Source organism: Colossoma macropomum, unplaced genomic scaffold, assembly GCF_904425465.1.
Source record: "Colossoma macropomum unplaced genomic scaffold, Colossoma_macropomum, whole genome shotgun sequence".
In the NCBI taxonomy this organism is placed as follows: Eukaryota; Metazoa; Chordata; class Actinopteri; order Characiformes; family Serrasalmidae; genus Colossoma; species Colossoma macropomum.
The window spans coordinates 4,880,289-4,897,788 of record NW_023494795.1 but is presented as its reverse complement, the minus strand read 5'-3'; the positions used below and the strand labels follow the sequence as shown (position 1 = coordinate 4,897,788).

Below are 17,500 nucleotides of genomic sequence, written 5' to 3'. Positions count from 1 at the left end.
ACAGCGGTCTCCTTTCTGCAGCCTGCAGGAGCACACGGAGCAGCAGAAGCAGCGCAGGTGGAACACTGCAGAACCAGCACGCATCACCAGCTCAGCTGGCGAGATGACCTCAGCGCAGGCCCTGCAGCGCACCAGGAACAGCCTACAGAGAGAGAGAGAGAGAGAGAGAGAGAGAGAGAGAGAGAGAGAGAGAGAGAGAGAGAGAGAGAGAGAGAGAGTATTATTGACAAGGGAGTCCAAAACTTCTCCTGAGAAAAATTTCCTGGTAAAATTCCTACATTTCGGTCTGCCTCTTATCCTAAATGCAGTCAGTCAGCCAAGATATGTTTGGTGCTTTAAGTTTGCTTCTTTAGTTTTGCTCTGGAGCTACAAGGCTAACGTAGCCAACAAGTAACGGAGGCCTAATTTGCATTACCTACTGAATTTTTTCTACATTTTTATAGGTAACAGTATGTCATTCAGACTCACTAACCACATAAATGATCCTATTTGGAATTAATCAAAGGCCCTTATCACATAAAATCCAAATTTCCTTTCTTTTATTAAATAAAAGAGTTTGATGTATGCATTTTAACATTGCTAAGGTTTCAAAACATACATTTCACTGTGAAATTCACCTTTTCTGTGAAAACACTTTGTGAAGAAAACCAGACGTGACGTCTCTATATGACTGGGCCGATATTATGATGACCAGGAGAATCAAAATATATTCTCTGTGCTGTGCAGATTTTCTGACCTTGCTTTGTGCACTGGGGCTCAGTCACGCTGGACCAGAAAAGGTTCTTCCCCAAACTGTTCCCACAAAGCTTGAAGCCTACAACTGTCCAAAATGTCTTGGTGCTGAAGCATTAAGATTTCCCTTCACTGGAACTAAGGGTTCTAGACCAACCCCTGAAAAACAGCCCCATGGCATCATTCCTCCTCCACCAAACTTTACAGCTGGCACAGTGCAGTCAGGCAGGTAACGTTCTCCTGGCACTCACCGAAGCCAGACTCGTCCATCAGACTGACAGATAGAGAAGCATGATTGGTCACCCCACAGAATACATTTCCACTGCTCTAGAGTCCAGTGGCAGCTTTTCACACACACCCCCCCCCTCCACCCAGTGATATCACTAATGTTAATGCTTACTGTGCAAAATCCAACAAAACTAATCAGACTGATCAGCACTACTGCTGTGCAGAACCCTGAGGCCCGTCCAGTTTACAGATCACACAGACCACTTACCTACTGTTACATTACTCAGTTAACCACACTACTTGATGTCACATACTGTCTCTCACATTCATTAAATCTGTACTGCTCTCCTGTCCAGCTCTAAAGCAGCAGTGTGAGTAGCTACTTTTAATAAAGTTCAGGTTTTCACAGAGCACTGTGGGAAGAGACTCTGTACTACATGTGACTACATGTGAGTCTGAAGACTGTATATTCGGGATAAGCGAGTGTAGAAAGACGTTGAAAACAGTATTACAGTAACATTAGTGTGTGTCTGAACAGTAAAAAAACTCTGGTCTCCTGTGTGTTGGGTGGTGTGTCCTGTGTGTTGGGTGGTGTGTCCTGTGTGTTGGGTGGCGTGTCCTGTGTGTTGGTTGGTGTGTACTGTGTGTTGGGTGGCGTGTCCTGTGTGTTGGGTGGTGTGTACTGTGTGTTGGTTGGTGTGTCCTGTGTGTTGGTTGGTGTGTACTGTGTGTTGGGTTGTGTGTCCTGTGTGTTGGGTGGCGTGTCCTGTGTGTTGGGTGGTGTGTCCTGTGTATTTGGTGGTGTGTTCTGTGTGTTGGGTGGTGTGTCTTGTGTGTTGGGTGGCATGTCCTGTGTGTTGGGTGGCGTGTCCTGTGTGTTGGGTGGTGTGTCCTGTGTGTCAGGTGGCGTGTCCTGTGTGGTGGGTGGTGTGTCCTGTGTGGTGGGTGGTGTGTGCTGTGTGTTGAGTGGCGTGTCCTGTATGTTGGGTGGCGTGTACTGTGTGCTGAGTGGCATGTCCTGTGTGTTGGGTGGTGTGTCCTGTGTGTTGGGTGGCGTGTCCTGTGTGTTGGGTGGTGTGTCCTGTGTGTTTGGGGGCGTGTCCTGTGTGGTGGGTGGCGTGTCCTGTGTGTTGGGTGGCGTGTCCGGTGTGTTGGGTGGCATGTCCTGTGTGTTGGGTGGTGTGTCCTGTGTGTTGGGTGGTGTGTCCTGTGTGTTGGGTGGCGTGTCCTGTGTATTTGGTGGTGTGTTCTGTGTGTTGGGTGGCGTGTCCTGTGTGTTGGGTGGTGTGTCCTGTGTGTTGTGTGGTGTGTCCTGTGTGTTGTGTGGTGTGTCCTGTGTGTTGGGTGGTGTGTACTGTGTGTTGTGTGGTGTGTCCTGTGTGTTGGGTGGCGTGTCCTGTGTGTTGGGTGGTGTGTCCTGTGTGTTGTGTGGTGTGTCCTGTGTGTTGGGTGGCATGTCCTGTGTGTTGGGTGGTGTGTACTGTGTGCTGGGTGGCGTGTCCTGTGTGTTGGGTGGTGTGTCCTGTGTGTTGGGTGGCATGTCCTGTGTGTTGGGTGGCATGTCCTGTGTGTTGGGTGGTGTGTCCTGTGTGTTGGGTGGTGTGTCCTGTGTGTTGGCGTGTACTATGTGTTGGGTGGTGTGTCCTGTGTGTTGGGTGGTGTGTCCTGTGTGTTGGGTGGTGTGTCCTGTGTGTTGGGTGGCGTGTCCTGTGTGTTGAGTGGCGTGTCCTGTGTGTTGGGTGGTGTGTCCTGTGTGTTGGGTGGCGTGTCCTGTGTGTTGAGTGGCGTGTCCTGTGTGTTGGGTGGTGTGTCCTGTGTGTTGGGTGGTGTGTCCTGTGTGTTGGCGTGTACTATGTGTTGGGTGGTGTGTCCTGTGTGTTGAGTGGCGTGTCCTGTGTGTTGGGTGGTGTGTCCTGTGTGTTGGCGTGTACTATGTGTTGGGTGGCGTGTCCTGTGTGTTGAGTGGCGTGTCCTGTGTGTTGGGTGGTGTGTTCTGTGTGTTGGCGTGTCCTGTGTGTTGGGTGGTGTGTTCTGTGTGTTGGGTGGCGTGTCCTGTGTGTTGGTTGGTGTGTCCTGTGTGTTGGGTGGTGTGTCCTGTGTGTTGTGTGGTGTGTCCTGTGTGTTGGGTGGTGTGTCCTGTGTGTTGGGTGGCGTGTCCTGTGTGTTGGGTGGTGTGTTCTGTGTGTTGGCGTGTCCTGTGTGTTGGGTGGTGTGTCCTGTGTGTTGGGTGGTGTGTCCTGTGTGTTGGGTGGCGTGTCCTGTGTGTTGAGTGGCGTGTCCTGTGTGTTGGGTGGTGTGTCCTGTGTGTTGGGTGGCGTGTCCTGTGTGTTGAGTGGCGTGTCCTGTGTGTTGGGTGGTGTGTCCTGTGTGTTGGGTGGTGTGTCCTGTGTGTTGGCGTGTACTATGTGTTGGGTGGTGTGTCCTGTGTGTTGAGTGGCGTGTCCTGTGTGTTGGGTGGTGTGTCCTGTGTGTTGGCGTGTACTATGTGTTGGGTGGCGTGTCCTGTGTGTTGAGTGGCGTGTCCTGTGTGTTGGGTGGTGTGTTCTGTGTGTTGGGTGGCGTGTCCTGTGTATTTGGTGGTGTGTTCTGTGTGTTGGTTGGTGTGTACTATGTGTTGGGTGGTGTGTTCTGTGTGTTGGGTGGCGTGTCCTGTGTGTTGGTTGGTGTGTCCTGTGTGTTGGGTGGTGTGTTCTGTGTGTTGGGTGGTGTGTCCTGTGTGGTGGGTGGTGTGTCCTGTGTGTTGAGTGGCGTGTCCTGAGTGCTGGGTGGTGTGTCCTGTGTGGTGGGTAGTGTGTCCTTTGTGTTGGGTGGTGTGCCCTGTGTGTTGGGTGGTGTGTCCTTTGTGTTGGGTGGTGTGCCCTGTGTGTTGGGTGGTGTGTCCTGTGGTAGTTCTCCACTATCGCTCTCACTGAAACAGATGAATACATGCCTGTACAGCCTACAGCAATTTAGCTCCGCCCATTAATGCTGAAGTTATAAGGAGTGTTTCAGCTGGGACTTCTGCTTGAATGAGTCACAATACAGGGCAGCCAATCAGAACAGAGCTCTGTTACATACACCAGTCTCAGTAATAAAAACAGTTTAATTGTAACGCAAAAGAAGTTGGATGTAAAAATTATTATTTTTTTTTGGCACACAAACTTTATAAGAGGGGAAAAAAAGTGTGTGATAATTTAGACATGAGGTTTTTGCCATGTTAATTGGTGTTTCTATTCCATTATTTGTTAGCTTTATTAGCCTCGTAGCTCCAGTTGAAAACAGTGTAAATGTGATTGTTCACTTAAAGAATAGGGTAAAATTATTGATGTGGGAGTCCAGAAATCACCTCTCCCTGTTTTTTCACACACATTTTTACCCATTGCAGAAATTCCAAAGATACTGTCGAGTTGCTCTTTTTCGGGAGTCAGACGAGACTGTCATTCTCCCCTCTAAACCTGTCTGCCCCTTCTCTAAAAGACCCCCAGACACACACCCCCAGGAGGGGCAGGAGCGGCCCGTCTTAGCGCCTAGCAACCGCAGCCGGGGCCTGAGCAGGGCGTCCCGGGGAAGCGCAGAAGAAAAGCGCTCCGCAGGCCGTGGCTCCAGCCCGAGCAGCGGCAACCAGGCCTCCCGGTGAGAGAGGCCGGTCCAGGGAATGATCTTAACTGGACTTAACCAAAGCCCAGACAATAGCAGAGCTGGCCTCGAGCCGTGCCTGCATTGTGCTGCCCTGGCAGCCGCCGCATTTTCTGTTTGTCAGACCGGGGGCTGAGATTTCCACGCCCGGCGGGTGTGCGGGGGGTGTGCGTGTGTTGGGTTTGAGTTTAGGATGAAGGTGATGGGGGGGTTTGCTCCCTCCAGAGGTGGGACAGCTCTAAAATCAGCAAGACAAGCTCAGGGCATTTTTGGAGAGAGGAATTTATGATGTTTTAATTTCAGTTCTAGGCTGTTTGGTGGCAAACCACCATGTTCATATTTCACCAAGTATTTGTTGTTAGTCCCAAAGCAAACTGTCACTGTCAGGAAATCTGTATCTCCATTTTGGTTGTTTTATTTACATAATTTCATAATTTGAAAATGCCAGTCAGACCTTACATCATGGGGAAATTTTGTGGTGAATGAACCAATAGAATTGCTTCAAATGTACATGGAATAAACTCTTTTTAATGACTTCCATTAAGAGTTAAAAATGCCGTTTCCTTCTTAGGTAAATTTATGATTTTGTTCCAGTTTACAGTGACAAAATGTTTTATTTTAAAGAAACAGTTCACTGAAAAATATAATTTACCCCTTTTTTCTTGCTCTAAATGTAATCAGCCAAGACTGCTGTCTGAAGTTTGCTTCTTTAGCTTTATGCCTGAGCCACGAGGCTAATATAACAGATAGCATTTGGGCTACACAGACTTACATTACTTATTAGCTGCATTAAGAAGCAAACTTCAGACAGAAAACCTGTCTGACTGGTTGATCACATTTGAACTAATGGGAAAACTGTCAGTGTGATTATTCAGTGAACCTTTCCTTTAATGCCCAAGTCTTTCGTATCACTTTTCCCTGTTTTTTTCTGTAAAGTAATTGAATTTATATGATCAAATGCGAGCATAATACTATACAACATCAATACAACTACTGCCTGAACAAGTACAGTGAAATACAAAATCACATTGATGTATTTTATTCAGAGAAAATAACGTACACATTTAAATCCAGTACATTTAATGTACTTTAAGCTCACTGTGTTTATTGTGGTTTTAATTATGTAACCTAAGAATCCAAAGGAATGACTAATGGTGCGCTTTACGTATCCAGGTGCATCACACACACACACACACACACACACACACACACACACACACGAGCACACACACACTGAAATTCCTCCGCTGATGAGCATGAACTGAAACATCTCAGAGCCTTGCATTGTTGAGACCTATTAGTGTTGCTGTGGGGTCGCCAGGGAAACTAAGCAAGGTTTTTGTAGAGTTCAGAGGGAGAGAGAGCGGACTTATCAGCCCTAAGTTTTTACACTGTGTCGGCCGAGTGCCGTCCATTCTGCAGAGTGTATCTGAGGCAGTATTGCTGACCAGAAGCGGTAACACTTTCTATGAATGTCACCTTTGTAAGCATCTCTAAACGCATTCATAACATGTTATAATGCATGCACAAGACATTATAAACATAGCTATAAATACTTATAAAAATGCATTATACGTTACAGCCATGTTTATTATGCATTATGAATTGTTAACATAATGCATTATAAGCACTGATCATAACAAATTATAAGAGCTCCTAAGTCGTATTTGTCCACTCTAAGTAAAGTGAAGCGTACTGTACTAAAGCCTCCTCCAGTGTTAAGAGTGAGGCTTCAAGTTGAAGTATTTACTGAAGGATTTACTGAAACACTAAAACATTCACAGTAAAGCACATTACAGGCTTCAAATGTCAGAGTTTAAACTAGAGCTGCCATCAGTGTTTTACCCAATGTGGGAAAGGTAATGTTCACCACCGTTAGCTTGGTATTTGTCTTTACTTTACGCTCTCCAAGCTGGGACTGACTTCTTTGGCACTGACATTATAACATGTTATTAACACTATTTATAATGCATTATATTAACAATTCATAATGTATAATAACCATGGCTATAAAGTGTAATTCAGTGTATTTCTTTTTTTATAAATATTTATAACCATGTTTATAATGCCTTATGAATACATTATAACATATTATAAATGTGTTTATAGATGCTTACAAAGGTGACATTCATAGAAAGTGTTACCCCAGAAGCTTTTATTCCCATAGATTCTTTGCTAACAGTATCACTCAATCTGTACATTGTCACCCCAATCACATCAATGCTACACAGTCTGAAGTCTGATGATTAATATTTCAGTGCATCCGTGAAGATTACTGGAAAGAGAGAGCTGCTCCATGAGTAAAGTGAGTAAGTTCACGGTGAGTTTAGAGGGAAACCATTAGTGACCTGAACATTACCGGGAACAAACATCAGCTACAACACAGCCTTAAAGCGAAATCTAGTTTGGATAATTTTCCACATCACCTCAATTGCAGTCGATAAGCAAAAGCGTGTTTAGTAATAGAAACAGAAGTTTTGCTTCTTTAGTTTTGTGCTGGAAGAACAAGGCTAATCAATAAATAATTTATTGAAGATATTAAATACCAAACTGCATAAATCATCACATGCCTCAAACCACAGTGAGCTGTAAAGAAAACTCTTTGGCTTGTATGCCTTAAAATAGTTTACATGTCCAAAACCATTTAAATATGATGTATAAACCAAATAGAAATGTTTGTTTGTTAATAAAAAAACACAACAGATAGGCAGAATTCCTCTGCTTGTATGAAATGTAGGGGTCAGGGTTTGGGACAGCCGCCTTCCAATAGAAAGGTTTTTAGGTATGTTAATACTCACTCAATTAATGCATTAGGATTAATTCAATCATAACATAATCACTGAAAATATCAAAGGTATGAATACTTAATTATTTTTTAAATAGGTGTTTTGTCACTGTGGGACTGCAGTTTGAACAATTTATATAAATATTAGAACAAAACCTCGTATCACTTTTTGACTTTTTTTCAGTTTTTGACATAATTTGAAAGTTTCTGTTGCCCTTTACATTAAATTATTACCATAAATTTTTGATGGATGAACCAAAAGAAACGGCCCAAAATTACTTGGAAAGAAGTCTGGTTCCATTGACTTACATTAAAAGTATGTTTTTTCCTTCTCCTGTAAAGTTATCATTTTATGATATATATGGAAATATATGTCGCTGTTGTTGGAACAAAACCTTGTATCTCCAAAATCATAACTTTACAGGAGAAGGAAAAAACATACTTCACTTTTAATGTAAGTCAATGGAACCAGAATTTTTTGTAAGTCATTTAAGGTCGTTTCTTTTAGTCCATTAATCATGAAATTTAAATATAATGTAAAGGCCAACAGGTATTTTGAAATTATGTCAAAAAATGAAAACATAAAAAACACATCTTTTTTTAATATATATATATATATATATATATATATATATATATATATATATATATATATATATATATATATGTGTGTTAAAAAAAGATGTGTTCTTTTCCGAAAAATGCTAAAGCTGGAAAGACTGAATGATAATGTTTGAGTTTAATTCCATATTTAGGTCTTCCTCACTCTCAGTGGACAAGGGAGAGAGCAACCAATTTCCACTGCAACAAAAAGGGCAGCTTACCTGTAGAAGGATTTTATTTATTTTAATTATGGATTAAAGTACTTTGCTTGGTTAATACAAACATATTTCAATAGTATTGGACATGTTTACCACATTGAGACTTACAGGTCTTAACAGTCAGAGTTCCCTTTAAGCAATCAATCTCAAACAGACTTGCTTATGTGGCGTCTGACACTGTATGACATCCTGTTATCTGTAAGAATGTCAAAAGTATGTTGCAGATAAGAGCGGGCTGTTTGAAGTTTACCTCTTGTCAGTGTTTTAGACTCAAACTTTGGACAGTAAACAGGTCTTAGCTGAGAGAACTGAGCAGAACTGAGTTAAAGTGATCTCCCACTGTCTGACTTAGAATTACATCATGCCCAAATTATCTACACACCTGTTCTAATTTGTTTCAAATTGAGCTCATACAGTGGGGTCCAAAATCTGAGACCACATTACAAATCTGGATTTTGTTCATTTAAACCTGAAAATAAACAGCAGAAAGTGTAGATTTTTGAAAAATAAAAAAAAGGAAAGTAAAATGAAGAAGAAATATTTAAGACTCTGCACTTTTTCTAGGTCACTAATCAAATATAAACAGATTTGTGACACTGACCATGTAAAGGCTTTTGTACAAAAGGTCAGTTTTTTTGAGTCTTTTCTCTTCAGCTGAAGGTTGTGTTCAGACTTTTAGGAGCATTTGATCTATTCATCAAAGGCTTTGGCAAAAAAAGTATTTATACCTTATGTTTTTATATAGATTATGTTATGATCTATTTAAATCCAAGGCATAAACAGAATTCCTATTGGGAGTTGTCTGTCTGACCTCTAAATTTCAACTTGTGGAAATAATACTTACTTTTTTTCGTATTTTCTTTCAATGTTATTTAAAATATTGTTTTATGTTTAAAGTGAAGTTGAAAGATTTGGATTTATCATGAGTTAAATTTTTAATTAAAATTTTGTTTATAAATAAAAAGAACGTCCCGCGTTTTCATGTCACTACCGAAAACAGAAGGAGTTTTAGTCATTAGGTATTTGTGTTTTGATTGTTTTGTTAGAGACAAAATGGAATGATCAAAAATGTATTAAAGATAAAGATAGCATAAAGATTTTCATCTAAAACCCCATAAGTTAAAAGTCCAAAATGTGTTTTCAATTCTGACTTTTAATCAATTCAGTAGAATCATCTATATATTAATTACTATGAATTCTGAAATTCATGTAAATATTTCAAAGACCTCTCAAACTGTTATGCTGATAACATAATTTGTAATGGACTTTTCTTTTCATTAAAAATAAAGCAACATAGAAGCATTTTCAGTACCACTTTCTATGAATATCACATTTGTAAGCATCTATAAACACATTTATAACATGTTATAATGCATTCATAAGACATTATAAACATGGTTATAAATATTTATAAAAATGAAATACATTGAATTACACTTTATAGCCATGTTTATTATACATTATGAATTGTTAATATAATCCATTATAAGTAGTGTTAATAGCATGTTATACTTTCAGTGCCAAAGAAGTCAGTCCCAGCTTGGAGAGCGTAAAGACAAATACAGAGTTTATTTACACCCTGAGATTTCCAGTATTTTATTTGAGCGTGAAGTCACTGTGGAGTGAAGGCCTGGAGAGGGAGAGGTGAGATAGTTGATTGCTGTCATTGTTATTTGTTCACTCATTAGTGCCAAGCTAACGGTGGTGTACATTACCTTTCCCACACTGGGTAAAACACTGATGGCAGCTCTAGTTTAAACTCTGACATTTGAAGCCTGTAATGTGCTTTACTGTGAATGTTTTAGTGTTTCAGTAAATCCTTCAGTAAATACTTCAACTTGAAGCCTCACTCTTAACACTGGAGGAGGCTTTAGTACAGTACGCTTCACTTTACTTAGAGCGGACAAATACGACTTAGGAGCTCTTATAATTTGTTATGAACAGTACTTATAATGCATTATATTAACAATTCATAATGCATAATAAGCATGGCTGTAACATGTAATGCATTTTTATAAATATTTATAGCCATGTTTATGATGCCTTATGAATGCATTATAATATGCTATGAATGTGTTTCTAGATGCTTACAAACGTGACATTCATAGAAAGTGGTACCGCATTTTCACTAGTGGTCTCAGACTTTTATAGTGTATGAGCTTGCAAAACCACCAGCATCCTCCCGAGTGCTGTCAGTGCTGTACAATAGTGCATGAACATCTATCAGAACTAAATGTCAACAGTTCACTCGAGAGAAGAACTCAAGAACCTCTGAGAACCTCAGAGGATTTAATGGACCTACCGTATGTGCCTCATTAAAGATGCATAAACTCCTATAAACACTGAGTGCATGTTTAGAAGCCCTGCCTCGGTGGAAGAGCATGATTCCACAGTGTATAATATAGTGCTTAAAGGGAGCCAGGAGTCTGTTTAATCACTTAGAGGTTTCACATGTTGGATACCATAGAGGTGAGACTATGCTTATGAACCTCATGCTGCTAAGACCTGCTTGGACCTCTATTTGGTACCAAACACTAGAGAGTATAGCTGGAGTGCAGGTTATCACAGTGCTGTATTAACTGTACCTTTGAGGGTGCCATTACATTCTCTCCATATACACTAACATGCCTTTCTTTTATTGTTCTGTTTAAAAACTATGACACTCTTTCCTCTCTGTGTGAAATGTTGTGACCATAGATATACATATATTCTCTATCTGAGGCGATACGTCTGAGCGTCCGCCATGTTGGAGAGGCTTGAGATCCGCTTGTGAACAAATTCACTTGTATTGAGAGACGATGAGTCTCAGGATTAAATCAGCCACAACTTCCTTATTACTCAACCGATTTTCACCAGATCTGTTTTGTTATAAACCTCAGACACAGATTAATCTAGTCTGCACGGATCTGCTCTCGGTAGCCTTTATTTCTTTAATAACTGATCGTGATAATTAGCCATCTGTACCAGCAGGAAAGTATTCAGTCCGCACCTGACATTACAAACCAAGTTTAGCACAAGAAACATAAACTCACCCACATCAGCAAATCCATCAATGTGTGAATCACTTCTAATCTTAATAAACATAAAAATGAAATAAACCCCCAAAACACAGTAAGAAGGACGAAGCTGAAGTTGGCTTCCTATTCGCCAGCTTCTTGTTAGAGTTTTCCCGTTCCACCTTAAGTGGTGCAGCAGTCACTTTCTGGTTCTGAAGCTGCACCATTTAAGGTGGAACGGGAAAATTCAAACAAGAAGCTGGCAAATAAGAATTTGACTTCAGGTTTGTGTAAGAAGGTGCTAACATTATTATGAATATCTACACAGATTAAGGACTGCTATAACTTACTGCTTTCGAAGCTTTAACCATCATTGAAAATAAATAACTACTACATAAAGTTAAGACCCCTCTGAATAGACTAATAAATGAAATAAGCTTCATATAAAACCAGAGGAAAAACAATCACATCAACAGGTTCTCTGTGCTTCACCAACCACACGGCCATATCTACACAAACATCACACAGACATGAGTGTGGATCACTGCGTTTCCTCCATTATATAATCCTATCCCACTTTCTGAGTGTGATATTCTTGAAATAGTGTAATTTTGGACAGTATCTTTCTGAAACTGCCGCTCTGTGATGGTACTGAATGCAGTCCAGCAGCGATGTTGACCACGCTAAAATGGCAGCGCCGTTGATGTGCCTGGCTGGACCCAACACAGCATCCAGGTATGTATATCTATGGTTGTGTTGAGCTGCTAGCGAGCAATGAGGGGTGAAAGGGGAAGAGTGAGATCCCCCCTGCTGTGAAAACAATCCACTCCTCTCCACAAAGACATAGCAAAATGTGTACAGCAGCCACAATAACCTTTAAACACATACACACACACTTACACACACAAACTTCTACAAACGTTGGCTTGTCTCGTTCAAATGAAAATCCAGTTTTGTAAACCATGTACATTTCTGGTGCCACTTTAGAATAAGACTACCCTTATAAAGGGCTTATGAATGATTTAAAATTAAGTTATTAATGGTTATGAAATAAATCATAAACACCTTTAAAAGCACGAATAAGCAACCCAATTATTATCCAAAAATAAACAGCATACACCTGCCATCAATGAAAGTAATTCTGATAAATTCCAAATAAAAATCTGTTGTTCCTGACATTTTATTTAAATGATTGCATACTTCTGGGTAAACTATGAGCCATGAGCCAAGGACAAAACAGCTACATGATCTTAAAAGGTACAGTTCAGGAGAAAGGTATAAAAGAATATCAATAGCATTGGTTGTAGAAGGAAACTTATCAGGAAGGCCACCAAGAGGCCTACAGCAGCATTAAAAAAGCTTGCGCAACAAAAAACTTGGTGCAATGTCAACAAAGCTCATCAACAGAGAACAACACCATGACTGTGAAGCATGGTGGTGGAAGCATCAGGTTTTGGGGCTGCTTCTCGTCAGCTGCGATAAGGGAGTGTGTCATCCATAGATGACATTCTCCAAATAGCAAGATACTTTTTGGCACAAAACCTGTCAAAAAGCTTCAGATAAAGAGAAATTTTCCCCTCTAGCATGCTTCATAAATGAAGATCAGTGTCTTAGAACAGCCCAGACTTCCCAGAGCCCAACTGCAATCCCATAGAAAACCTGTGAAATGACCTAAATCAGGCCGTGCACAGGAGATCACCTGGTGATTTGAGCAAGCTTAAATGTTTTTGTAAGGAGCAGTGGGATAAAATTTCCAGGTGTGCACATTTATGCAACAAGAGTATTGTAAATTTTTTATGTTCTATTATTTTTCCAAATAAAAATCTAATTGTTTTTCTCTTGAATTTTGTTGCAAGGCCACAATAAAGATAGAAAAATGTCTGACATTATTTTGATTTCTGGCTTTACATCACAAAACGGGACACTCTAAACCCCCTAATTCATTTTTATTTAATGCCAACGGCCCCAACTTCCTTGAGGAGCACATATCAGTATGCATGCTATTGTAGTTGTAGGCCAGGCCATCATCCTCTTGCTACCTTACCCCAGCACATATTGCATTACTGTTGCATGGGACATACAGTAACATCTCCTTAGAGCTCACTCAATCAAACAGCGCTAGCTGAACTGAAAGAGCAGACCGCTGACCCACTTACTGTGACTCCGCTCCCCAGCCTGGTCAGCCGCGTGCTAGGTCGGCTAGCCAGAAGCCCTGGTGGATATGGGCCATGGTTAAGTGGCAGGATAGCGCCAGGCGCTGGGTATGTGGCTAATTGGTCAGGTCATATAAGCTCACGGTTGGATGAGCAGCACCCCTGAGAAGAACAGAGACACCACCAGACACGAGCCTATCCAGATGCCTCAGCACAAGGTTCGGGCCGAGAGCCCACCCCCACCACGCACACATACACTCCCCCTCCTCGAGGCTCTCCAGTACCCTGAGCATATGGTCCACTCCCCGTTTCTCCTAAAGACCTCTATCAACTTCACAGCCTGCTGCAGTCCACTTATTAAGGGCACAGTGGTCATTTTTCCATCATTAGCACTTCAGCTGATGGGCCGTTCATGTGTGTAGATGTGTGTCTCTGTGTGTGCATGTGTGTGTGTGATAGATGAAAAAAGACAGCTTGGTCATCACAAGCTCTTGACCAGAGATTTACATTTCGGCAAGCTTCCAAAACCTTTCAGAGTCGATCTTCAGTCCTGAACATGAATAGCAAAACCTGCGGTTTCAAATGAAATAGACCATGAAGTAAATCCACAGATTTTCCCAAACTTCTGCATAATTAATTGGTTCAGATGTAAACAAAGTCATTCAGAGCGGTGTGAGGTGTTGTTCACACTGGTGTTGATTGGAACCAGATGTCCGAAGCACTTAATGCCTCTCAGAGCTGCTTACAGAAAGTTGTTACCATAAAGAGTTATAAATACACTGCCTGATGCCTGAAATGTTGTTTTACAATAGGTTTGAATAAGGTTTTGGCCTAAAATGAACTTTTTAAAATCAATTAATGACAGGTAAGAAAACATGATTTTTCAGATTTACCACTATTTCACTATTATCTACATTACATAAAAATCTCAGAAGACTCTGAATAAAATGGCTGTATTTGATCTGTAGACATCGTAACCCCTGATTACTACCACTACCACTTTAAAAGCAATCAATAGTAGGTTTGTGTAAGTTTCTCTACAGTGCATTTCACACCAGACCATGCTGAATTGTGCAGACAGAAATTTTGAGAAACAAACAAACAAACGGTGGAATTCACTTTGATAGCAACACTATGTAAGGATTTTTTACTAAAAAAGTAGCATAACTGAGTCAGAGGTGTCATGAAATTATATGGAAGGTGTTCAGACCACATCGTGCGTCTTCACGTATTAACTTCACACGCACAGACTCAAAAAGAAGGTCACAGGTCTTTTGATGTTTAGGTCTTGAAATGAGAAATCAACATTATACTGATGAAGATATGAGGACAACAGTAGATATTCTCTCACATCCTCAGAAGGCTACACTGAGTTCACTGAGATACTCTTTCAACGCACCTGTAATCATCAGATTCATCCGCTTGGGGAGCAGGTCTGAAGCACAACCCATGGTACAAAATGTTCTTCCACATGTTGCATGCAATTACACATTTCCACCAGAGAGGTCTCCAAATTCCCAAAACATACATAGTGTAGTAAGCAAACAGTATAGCAATCCAACATTCTCTCACAAACTATGCTTGCTATATGTAGTATATATGGCTATATAGACGAGGTTTTCTTCCGACAACAGCAATATATATATACATATATATAGAAACAAACCCAAATAAGCAGTTTTTAAAAATTGCTCCATAAGATCTGTACTCTGTTTTGTCCTACGACGTTAGCCTGGATGTCACTGGGTCATCTGAATGCGAAATGCAAGCTAACACTCCTGCACATTTAAATGACATTATAAGATTGGCAACCTCACCAAAACACCCCACTCAAACCAGCAGACTTTCTCAGTTGTGGTAATCAACTTGAATAGATGATGCTGTTACATAATACTGCATATTACATAGTACTACTGTGGCTAAATGTCCAAAACTATACTATATTAAACGTCCCCTTCTAATGAGCGAATTTAACTACTTTGAGGTTGTTTTGCTGACACGGGTAGCTATAGGGAGCCCCCTTCTCTACAATGATGGAGCGCCATCCAATACATTTAGGATGAGTTAGAGCAGAGTTTGTCATCCAGAACTAGATCCAGAGACTCGTTCAGTTATTCTGCTTCTAAACTGTGGAGCTCAGTTCACCTTTTATTAGACAGTCAAACTCAGTGCTCGCTTTTAAGAAGCATCTAAAAACGAATCTCTTTAACTCAGCATTTAATTAAAACTCTACATCTCGTGGTGTTTATCTTATCTGAGTCATTTTCTTATGATTCTAAATTAATACCTATAATTTCTTGTATTACTGTTCAACTTTATCACCTGTCTGTAAAGCACTTTGAGGTGCCACGGGTATGAAAAGTGCTATTTAAATAAAAATTATTATTATTATTATTATTATTATTATTATTATTATCATTATTATTATTATTATTATTATTATTATAGCAATGTTTGGGGAGAAACGGACATACACTGTAAAAACTGTCTCGTCAGATCAACCTAAAAAAATTACTTCATGTAGTAAAAAGCAATTGAACTAGTTTTAATAAACTCAAAAAATTGATCTTGAGATCTTGTTGAATAAAACTAGTTAATTTACCAATGAAGTAATTTTTTGAGGTAGATCTGACGAGACATTTTACAGTGTAGGTTCTGGAACTCATCAGTTAATCATGGTGCTTGACGAGGGTGATTTTCAAAAATACCATTTATTACATCTTAAAGACAAAAACATCCAAAGCCCAGGGCTCGTCCAGAGACTGTTCGACCTCTGAGGATGTGTTATCATGTTGTAGCTCGCCGTTAGCACCTAGTGGAGCTCTGAGCACGAGCCGTTTTATTGATAACTGACGCACTCCTTCAGAGGTATGTTTGGGTTTTAAGTTCCTTATACTGGGACAGTAAAAAGCTGACTGTGAACACTAGATTGTTGTTGTTTGTTGTGGCATTTTTGGTCAGTTTGCTCTGGGCTTTAAGACGTTTAATAAAAAAGTGGAATAAAGTCATTAAAATGTACTGTTTGGATCTGTACTGGTTCCTTCTGGGTCATCTTATCGTCTACACTGGCTCGAGCTCTTGAGTTTGGAGGTGAGAACGTGTGTACGAGTGTGTGAGAGAGAACGTGTGGATGTGTTTTTGGGGGGTCAGTAGGGGGTCGGCACACTGTGACGACACGGCCATATGCTGTCCCCAGCTTGCAGTTGCCACACCGATGGGTCCTGCTAATTTAACACATCTTGACAATGTGTCAGTAGTGCCATCCTAGCCTGGCTGTGTGTCTGTGGGTGTATGTGTGTGTGTGTGAAAGCCTCCGCACATTCCTCGGCCCACCGCGACCCTTCCTCCTGCAGTCACCTTGTCTTCCAGGAACTCAGTGCCAAGTCCCCCAAACCCACCCCCCCCCTCACCCTTCCAACCACACACACAAAATAAGGATGCACAAACTCTATTCACTCAATACTCGTACACAAACACAAACAGGAGTCTTACATGAAGAAAAACTATAAACACCTGGAACGAACTGACATAAAAATGAAGTCAACTACCAAATGCTTTTCTCTCTCAAATTCAAGCCCACGACTGGCTAAAACTAACATGTCCAGAAGAGAGTTGACCACTCTGACAAATCACAGGTGAAATGGAACAAAGCTACAACGAGAGCTCTTTCTACAGGCTTTTCTCTGAACCAATAATGTAAAGAACAGGCTTGTTTAGATGGGCCGAAAGTTGAAGACCATACCTACAGGAGTCTGATAATGAGGGGTGAAACAGTGCCAGTGCTGAGTCTAACACGGTACAGCTTAAATCCTTGTAATTACATTACAGTGACAATTACAGAGGTATGCGATTTCTATGGATGCCTGTTTCTGTCATAAATGTATATATAGTAATTTAGTGAGTCATTATGATGATTAAGTTTTTGCATAATTATGACTTAATATCTCATAATAATTACTTATTATCGCATAATGAGAAAATGTTCTCATATTTATAAGAAAGTCATAATTATGAGATAGTAAGTCATAACTATGAGAAAGTGACATAGCCACTATAATGAGATACAGTCAGAATTATGAGATGCTAAGTTTATATGAAACTGTAAGTCATGCTTATGGAAAACTTTCTCAACTTTCTCATTATCACTGCACACACACACACACTCACACA

General features: G+C 40.7%; 1 protein-coding gene across 1 annotated transcript in view; it reads right to left on the bottom strand.

The window, feature by feature from the left end:
* The window catches only part of lmx1a (LIM homeobox transcription factor 1, alpha), a 30,145-nt gene that overhangs the window by 8,730 nt on the left and 3,915 nt on the right, over window positions 1-17,500 (bottom strand). The window contains exon 3 of the mRNA XM_036582635.1: window positions 1-142. This exon is cut by the window's left edge and continues 76 nt beyond it. Within this exon, the coding sequence (XP_036438528.1) occupies window positions 1-142 (142 nt within the window). The remainder of the gene's footprint in view (window positions 143-17,500) is intronic.